A 9,720-nucleotide genomic window follows, 5' to 3' on the forward strand; every position below is an offset into this window, starting at 1 on the left:
CACTCCTTGAGAAGCGAGTGGGAAATTCAGGGGATTACAGAACAGCATTTCCTTCTTCTAAAACTGAGACTATGTAACACTTTTGAGTGTCAGGCTATGTTTATTATTATTATTATCGTTACTGAAGTGAAAGAAAAAAGTCTACTAGAAACAAAATATTTCTGAAATGAATTTCTGAAACAGATTTGGTTTTCTTCAGAACTCACAGATGTTAAATGATTTACAACTTGCATTTTTAGTATCAGCTGAAATAAAGTAAGACTGCAGTTTTATTCTCAAGCTGCAGTAAAATGATGAAGTGTTTTAGTTTTTCTGGCCAAAGAAAATGTAAGGTTTGCACAAAATGCAAATTTTTATATGTACTTCGGAGGTCAGAAAAATATGGTTATTTTATAGTAACATTAATTGCACATTTTCCTGTAAACATTGCAAACACATGGTCTGACGTTCAGGAGGTGTAACAGCAATTTGTCCAAAAGTTTTCCTAGTCCTGTCAAAATCTAATCCCTTTGATAAAAATACAACAGGATAAAATTATGTTGGTCACAGTGGCTTCATAGTTTTCAAAATCATCATTCTAAGTGGCTCATATTTCAGTAGAACTATTTAGCTGTGGATAATCAACAAGCCATTTGGAACCCAATCTGATACACTTTCTGAGGTATTACCCAGGTCTCATCAAGTCTTTTATTGGTCCTTTAATGAGTGTGAAATTTAGCCTTATATTTGGTTGGGGCCATTCATTTTTCTTTCAGCTCTCCATTTGCCTTTAGATCTTGCTCATTGGTTAATTGTTAGGCAGAGTGTCTTTAGGAGAAATATACACTGAGAAAAATTGTAGTGGCAATATTATTATAACTAATCAGGGACATAAGATCTTTGATTAGATGCTGCCCTGTTTTCCATAACCAAGCTGCCTTCAGCATTTCTGTCACAGCTTTGTCCAAAGGAACTAATATTTGAGCTTACCCTCAGCAACATGTCTTCCTAACATGCTGGGGTTTTTTATACTAAAGCTGGAAAGGGATAATGTTGCTAGGGAGGTAAGAAAAAGAAATTAAACCAGAGCTTCTTTTAGCTGACCATTCAACTGAATATTGACCAGCTGTCTTCTTGAGAAAGAAATAAATGCTGGTGAATAAGCTGGAGTCTAGTTTTCCAAGAAGTTCAATGATTTTCCCAGATCAATACAGCACATCAGGCTTCAGAACAAAGGCTGCGGGAGACATGACAGTGATGGAAGTGGCTTGTGTTCTTTTGTGTATCAAGCACATGGGCTCTTGGGGAAAACAGGACTTCTTCAGTTATTTCAGTGTTTATTCTTTTATATGCACTGGGATAAACTTCTAGATTAAGAAAATCTATTACGGTTATTGTTAGATGGGATGAGAAAGTTTCCTTTTTAATGGCCCAATTCTATGGTTTCAAGAGGTACTCCTCACCATATAATTGCTGCTTCTTTTTTGAATGCAAACGGGTGTATGCAATGCAAGTCCAGGGAATATATGTTGTGTTTGTGTACCATTAAAGGCATAACAGCTATTTTCAAACTAGGGTGGTGGTTACTACTTTCAATATATTTTACCAGCGACATCATATTGAAGGAAGAAAAGAAAGGGTCTGACATTTGAATAAACTATCCATGAAATTTAGGTTGTTATTACTCAGAACTTGCTAGAAATCCCACAGATGTGAACTAAGTTCTGTAAGTTCAGCTGTTTCACAAGCTGCTGTAGTTTAAAGCCCAGCTTCAGCCACCAGCAGGGTAACAGTAACTAAAATAGTCGGTTTTTGCCTCTCAGCCCTATAACCTTTATGCTTGCTATGCTTTCATAAAGTACTAAGTTAACACCACAGCCAAGCAACTCAAAGGTTTATGACTGTACCAGCAGTATTTCATTATGCTTCTTTTCCTTAATGTTATCCAATCTTCTGGGCTTCATTGCTGTACAGTATTTGTTCAGATAAAGTCCAGTGCCCAGGATGACTAATTGCAGATCTGTGTTCCAGATGGCTTGATTACAGGATGTGGTTAAAGTGACTTTTTCGAACATTCAGCGCAGCAGTAGGGCTCTTACACATAAAGCCAAAAAAACAACAAACAACCAAAGAAAAACCCCCACCCCAAAACACACATCAGAAAAAAAGCCCCCCATCCCCCAAACACTGAACTGAAAACCAAAAAAAACCCCAAACCCCCCACCTCAAACCCAACAGTCTTGCATTTTCAGGCCACCTGACAGTCATTACATTCTCAGGCTTGCTGATGTTGATGCCTGTTACATGTGCACCTGCTGTAGATGTAGTTAGGTTTTTGTGCTGTGCTAGACAGAGAGGATGATTAAAGGAGTAAATAAACTGTATGTCTACCAGATCAGTAGTATTCAGCGTAGAAGACTTGACTTCATACATAGAGTGTTTACTGTTAATTTTAGATTACTTTCTTGATGGAAGCAATCAGGGAGAAATAAGCCATTTGCATTCCAGTACTAATATAAACTTTGTTCTGCATTTTTCATGCCTGAATGCATTGCAGGGATTGATGATGTGGTGGATGTTGTGAGGCAAATGAGTTATATTGTCCTTACTAAACCAATGGCTATGGAAAAGCTTGAGATAATCCTAAAATTACAGATTTTCATCTTGAGGCTTTTTCACTTCATATACTTTAGTTATTATTAGAAAGTGATGTCAAATAGATACATGTGGGATTAAAAAATCTGCAGTTCCAGATGTAGAATAAAACATGTTTAATCCATAGTGGTGGTATACTCACTGACAACAGACATGCCATGGTTCGGCTATCCCAGGCATGTCTGTATTGTTTGTACTTGGTAAGGTTGGTACAAAAAGCAAATGGAATTTGGCTTGCAAACAAATTCGTGGATTCACTTACCATAAAGATAGAAGGAATTGATTTTTCTGCAGTGTTACATCAAGAGATGATGTGATGCCTTCTGAATACTGAGAATTGCATCTCAGCCTTGGAGAACTACGATGCCACAGATACTTTTGCTACAAGAATTTATTATATTAACCTTTTAAAGCAGTAATCTTAGTAAAAAATACTGCAAAGCATAGTATACTTTGGAGATCTTCCTCTGGCATCAGCAAAAATTGTCTTAAAATGATACTCAGAATAGTGAAGGCAGTAGGCAGAACTCTTAATTTGGGAATTTTGAGCTCATAGGGCTCCACTTATGTTTAAACATTAAGTGATTTATGTGACTTCTGAAACATATGTGACTTTTGATGACTGAAAAGCAAACAAATGATTTCTAGTTTTGAAAGATCATTTAAATATTATTTACAAAGGTGTTCAGAAAGACTTTGTGCACATCTGCTTTCTCCAGAATTTAACAGATATTTTTTGTCCACATTCTCTGCTAAGAACCGAGGGAACAGCTCCATTTGCAAAAATGAAGGCGTATGCATTTACAAATTCAGGTAACTGGTCTTCTGAGTTCTCTGGGAAAACAGTCAACTTGAACTAAAACAGGATCTAGTAGTTGCTGTGATCTGAACGAAAAAGCAGCCTATGCTGTAAACATTAAGTCAGGTGTTCCAGTCTGATTAATTGAGTAATGTCTGCTTATACTGGAATTTGAATGTGTTTGTTTTCTAAAGCCAATATTTTGCAGAAACTGGGACCTGCATTTAAGATATTAATGTGATAATTTGATTCCTAACCACATGATCTCATTTTCAAGGTTTAGTACACAAAGCATAAAAATTCTTGGCTTATGTCATTGTGGAAAACAGAATCAAGAAAGCAAAGAGGTTAGTATCTGTTTTAGACTAGATACTTCAATCTTTTCTAGTTCTTTAGGTGAATGAACATCTGCACGAGTGTAGAGTAGATCCTTACAAGCTTAAGGTTGCTACTAGAAGTGCAGTGTCAAAGTAGCCAATATGAATGGTACCCTTGCTTGGTACTGAAGCAGCAGGTAGCGAGGTTTGTAATGCTTTTACATTGAAATAACACGTCTGCATTTGTTAGCAATAACTTCAGTTAGTTCCAATTTGTGATGACATATTTCATTCTATAAATATAGTTAATAATCAATAGCAAATTTTAGTTCTGGTCTTCATTATGCAGTTACTGAAAAGAAGGAAGAGAGGACAGGAGAGAGAGCAGATATGTCACATCTACAGAACTCATAAAAAGTGCTTCTTCCTGTAGGCTTCTGAAATTATTTTATTACAGATCACTTTTGTGACATGTGATCTTTCATTCCATAATAAATTCCAAGTACAAATTGTCACAGTTGTTTTGTACAGACTTGTACATTTTATCTATCAGAACTGCTAACATAAAATGGTTTTGTGCTCCTTTAGACATGTATTAAGTTTTTCCTACCTGGGAAATTTTTTGCCATAAACGTTGTGATTGTGAATATGATGACTAAAGAAAAATAGTTCATAGTGGTACTTTCCTTCGTAAGGGAAAACAGCATAGTACAGAATATTTTCTTGCTCCTAACAGGCTAATGAAATTCCCCTTGATGTTAAAGGAGGGGCTTCTATTGACAGTGATGGGCACCAGAGAACATCCTGTGTGCACTATTGTCATACATTAATGCTTTTGTGTATGATCCTACCTTGGCCAATAATGGATTTTGGCAGAAAAAGGTATAGTAGGTGAACTGTAAAACTTCTAGGTCACATGAACCCGTTTTCTTGTGTTTTGACACCATTTTGTAATTACCATACATAAAACATTGTGTCTTGTCCTTAATGACAAAGCGAGCATGGATAGTAACTGGGGAAATGTTTTGTTTTCTTCTTTGTTGTTTGAATGTAGGACATTTGACACTGAAGGCTGCAGAAGATACTGCTAATTTCAGATATACTATAACTGTGAATAGTTGCATTGTTTGCAAGTGAATTAATAAACCAAATTAAACCAAGAAATTTACACCCCCATTTTGGGGACTAGGTTTTTCTCTATTATGTCCAACTGTTGTGAACTGTGCTCTGATAATTGATCAAACGCTGAGTTGACACCCTTACTTGGTAGAAGCAGCATTTGCATGTTGTCTAAATATATTCACTGTTGTTTAATCAAGCTTCACAAGAACAGGATTAGGTATTTGGCCAGATTTCTTCCTGAACTGAGATCTTAGAGAGTCCAAATACCCTCAGGTACACTGCATTACAAGCATGTGATTCCCCCCTCCCCCCACCCCATTCTTCAGGAACTGGTATTTTAAATGATTTAGCCTCTTGGACTTTTTCTAAGATGAAAATACTTATCTGCATACATGTACTCAGACCGTATGAAACCTGTGGGTTCCTCAACTGCCTTTGCATATTCTCTGTTTTTCAGGCAAGCTATATAAATGATTGTTACATGATGTATAGTCTAATGTAATAGAAAGTCTCATTACAGGGACTTCTTATAACTTGACACAGCTCCAGTGAGGTTTGATCCTGTATGAGATATGTTACTTCGCAAGAGGGAGGCAGTATGTGGGCAGCTATGCCCCAGCACGCACATGCACAAAAAGAGAAGCTGGAACAACTTAGAGAAGGATTAATTCATCTATGATTGCATGTCCAGTGTACTCAGAGGCAGTACTCAGACATGAGCTGGCAACTTCTCCAGTACTACTGGTGTACTGCCTTTGAAACAGAGCAGTCTCAGCAGAGGTTCTTGGTTTGAGATTGTGACAGGACAAATAGTACACCCTGACTGGGTGCAGCAATAGTCCTTTCTCTTCAGTACTGCATCTAGTACGTAGTCATCTCCATTTTCATTTTCCAGTGCTTATATTTAATAAGCCTCCACCAGTTCCATGTATCCTTAGCTCAGTCCTACCTCCTACATTAGTTATATTCTCCTAACCCATTTCTTCATAGAAATTTAATCTTAGAAGAATAATTGAGTTGCCTTCACTGCCAGGTATATAGAGTCTTACCTGTGGCTGCGTAATGTGCTGTCCATTAAGGAAAGGAAATTTATTCCTTGCCATAGCTACTCTAACACAGCATGGAGATTAATAGTCCCTCCTACTTACATAGGGCCTTTGCTAAGACTGACAAAGTTAATGAGATGCTAAATTTAACTGACTTTAGGAGAGTAACTAAACTTGTGTTTCCTTTTGAAATATTGACTTTCTTATAGTGGAAGGTCATTTGAATACCTTCTAAGAATTACTGAAATATGTATTGATTTCAGGGGGTTTTATTATTATACCTGCTCCATGCCTTCTCCTTTGCCCTCCTTTCTATCAGTAGGTAGCAGACTATACCTAGGTCTGGTATATAAATTAATAAATTAGCAAAGTGTACATACAGATGGACAAGACTACAAATAGCGAGGAAGATGGATGCTTAGGTCAGGATAAACCTTTTTTAAGAAAAAATCCCACCAAAAAACCTTCAAAAAAACCCCCACAAAAATAACATTTTAACAAAAGGACCTAGCTGTGGAAAAATAAATGGCACAGATAACTCTCCAGGAATACTCCATGGGATGTCAGAAAGCCCTCTTTGCTTTGTACGTTGGAGATTGGACCAACACTGTAGGTGGGCAGGAGTGGGCAACTGTGCTGCTGCAGGGAGGTGGGCTGCAAGGCATAACAGCATCGAGCGATGGAAAACACCAGTGATTTTCACATGAAGCCTTAGAGAGTCACAGATTACAAGCTGTTACGGTGGAAGGAAGGCATCAAGGTTACCAGAGGAACACCTTTTTAATCTCTCTCTCTAGTGTGCGAGTGAGAACACAATTCTGCTCATTGCAACAAACTCCATTCCCACTGACAGGTATTTCCTCTGTGGACGTACCGAAGTGTTCTCCCTCTCCCAACCAACGACCAAACCTACGTCCAACCTATGACCAAACACCACCACCACCACCACGTCCACTAGACTATGGCACTAAGTGCCACACCCAGTCTTTGCTTAAACACCTCCAGTGACTCCACCATGAACCTCCTGGGTGCTCAAAGCCTGTCTCCGACTTTGGCTGGAAGTGCTGTTTGTCTTTTGTGCTTCAGGCCAGTTCACCCCGGCGCATAAAATTCCAGTCGCCAAAGTGTAATGGCAATGAAAAACCATACCCATCTGTTGCAAGGAATTTTCAAGGAAATATCTTCTTCCCTGGTACTCCACTAGCAACATTTCAAATACTGTCCTGCTGCTAAAAGGCCTCCAAGGAAATAAGCTGCTCGTTGTGTATTAACTTCTCTTTGGTGCAGCTGAGAGGGATGGTTTTAGTGCAAAACTGGAAATTGTGCTGGTAAGACAAAGCAAAAAGATGGGCTGGAAACATTCCAGCATGGTGCCATCATCATATCTGTTACAGAAACACTACAGATAGAATAAGGGAAGTGTAAAGGAAAAACAAGTCACAAGGCTGGCAGCTGCAATTTAGTGTCTTCACGCCTCTCATAAATTTGGAACATTTTGTATTGTGCCTTCCTTTGCTAGGTAAAATGTATTTTTTATTTCCATATGTGTTCTAATGAGAAGAGATGTCTGGTTCAATAATACTGCCTTGTGTTTACCCACGGCAGTTAATGAATTAAAAGTGTCGTTACGCTGGTTAGTCCATAAACATGATGATAAATTATGCAAAGTGTTTGAGGGTGACTTGAAAACATTTGAATGACATCCCCCAAACTTATTTTATTGTTACTTACAATATCCTTACCATTCACATATTTTACATGGTTTATTCAAATAAACTAAAATTAGAATTCTGCTTTAGGTGGACAGACAAATTTGCATTTAATGAAAGTCATAAGTGGAAAAGCAATTAAATTAAGTATATTTTTAAAGGATCCCTCTTCCTATATATATATATTGCAATTACTCTTAGCTGTACTGTAGGGTTGAAATTTAATGTCTAATCCCTTGCTTACCATAGAAGAAAAAGCAAGGCAAATAATACATGTTTCCAGCTGTATCTGCTGAACAAAACTTGCAGTGCATAAGTGTGTCTGTTTGTGTTTGGATATGCAATTTCAAATAAATAGAAGCATCATTATCATATTGTTCAAAGCAATGCAGATTCTTCTCAGTCACCTACTGATTTAAACACTGTAACTGGTGCTTAGTTTGTGCTGGCTGGCTGCCAAACAAAAGCAATTATGTGCAATAATAGCAAAATTAAGAGGTGAGTGTTGCTGTTTTACAGCAGGACATGGCAAAACCCATTTCCTTCTGTCAGCTCTATCTTGATAACATACACACAGTCACATAGGCATGCTTTCTTACACACATACATGTGTGCGTGCGTATGCTTGTTCTTTCTTTGTCGTTTTCTGTCTTTCCTGTGGGTTTTGGCATGAGGTCAATGAAACCAGAAGAGGGGAAGAGTATAGGCCACAGTGTTTGAAAGCAGAAGAGAGTAAAGGTGTCACTTTGTGGGGAAGGAGAGAAAAAACCCCAAACAAATGCCAGCAACAAAAAAAGAGCAAACCAAAAAGCCTACCTCAATTATTGTTCTGACTGTGATAATACTTTCTCTTTCTCCCACTGGCAGGTGTCCTTGTGGTAAATGTTACGTGGAGGAACAAGACTTATGTGGGAACGCTGCTGGACTGCACAAAGCACGACTGGGCCCCTCCTAGGTAGGCAGTCATTCTGAGTCTGGTTTTTGTTTGCTGTGTTTTAACCCCCAAACTCAGTCAAGAGACTGTACAGAAATTAATATTACACAACTGGTTATAATCAAAAACGTGCACCAGTGAAATGAGTAGTTTTCTGTTTAACAGTTAAATGTGGGGTGGAAGTTCCTATTTAATTTTCTTTAGTATTTTTGAGAGGTAAGGGAATATACATGGTGTTCAGTCAGAGGGCAATTAATTGAGAAATTCTTTTTTGTAAGTTTGGAAAAATTTTCTCTCCATTGTTCTAATTAGGCAGACATGTCCTTAGCATTTTTGTCCTTTTTTAATGTCTTTCCCTTTGAGTCTGTAAATCCTCATTTGTCAGAAGGGCATCTTTCCTGTCACGTGTTTGAAGGTTCTGTAACGTTAAGTGGTGATGTTTGGTTATTTTTTTAGTTTATGGTTCTTGCTGATGAAATCTTTTGTTTGTACAGGTTTTGTGAATCTCCAACAAGTGACCTGGAAATGCGAGGAGGACGGGGCAGAGGAAAGCGGGCAAGGTCTGCTGCAGCTGCAGCTGTACCTGGGAATGATGCAAGTTTTGCAGAGTCCAGAGGACTTCAGAATAAGAATCGAGGTGGTGCCAATGGGAAGGGGAGGAGGGGCAGCCTTAACTCAAGTGGACGCAGAACACCCCCAAACTGCGCCATGGATGAAGTCAAAGCCAGTCCCTCATCCACAAACAAGAGGAAAACTAAGCTTCCAATGGAGCTAGATTTGAACTCCAGTTCAGAGGACAGTAAATCTGGAAAACGTATTCGTACTAACTCTAGAAGCACTCCCACCACCCCACAGGGGAAACCTGAGACTACTTTTTTGGACCAGGGCTGCTCTTCTCCGGTGCTGATTGACTGTCCTCACCCCAACTGCAACAAAAAGTACAAGCACATTAATGGATTACGTTACCATCAGGCTCATGCACATTTAGACCCAGAAAACAAACTGGAGTTTGAGCCTGACAGTGAAGACAAAATTTCAGACTGTGAGGAAGCATTGAGTAATGTGGCACTTGAATGCAGTGAGCAAAGCACAAATTTATCAGGCTTTGATCCACTAAAAGCACCAACATCTCCTTCCTCCATTGTTACCCCAGGGACCC

The 9,720-nt window shown here is 38.5% G+C and overlaps 1 protein-coding gene across 1 annotated transcript in view; it reads left to right on the top strand.

Moving 5' to 3' along the window:
- Positions 1-9,720, top strand: part of ZNF608 (zinc finger protein 608) — a 78,598-nt gene that overhangs the window by 61,803 nt on the left and 7,075 nt on the right. The window contains 3 exon segments of the mRNA XM_009070999.1: positions 8,495-8,582; positions 9,056-9,718; position 9,720. The exon segment at position 9,720 is cut by the window's right edge and continues 1,782 nt beyond it. Coding sequence (XP_009069247.1) covers positions 8,495-8,582; positions 9,056-9,718; position 9,720 — 752 coding nt within the window.

This window comes from Acanthisitta chloris, unplaced genomic scaffold (assembly GCF_000695815.1).
Source record: "Acanthisitta chloris isolate BGI_N310 unplaced genomic scaffold, ASM69581v1 scaffold15233, whole genome shotgun sequence".
Taxonomy (NCBI): Eukaryota; Metazoa; Chordata; class Aves; order Passeriformes; family Acanthisittidae; genus Acanthisitta; species Acanthisitta chloris.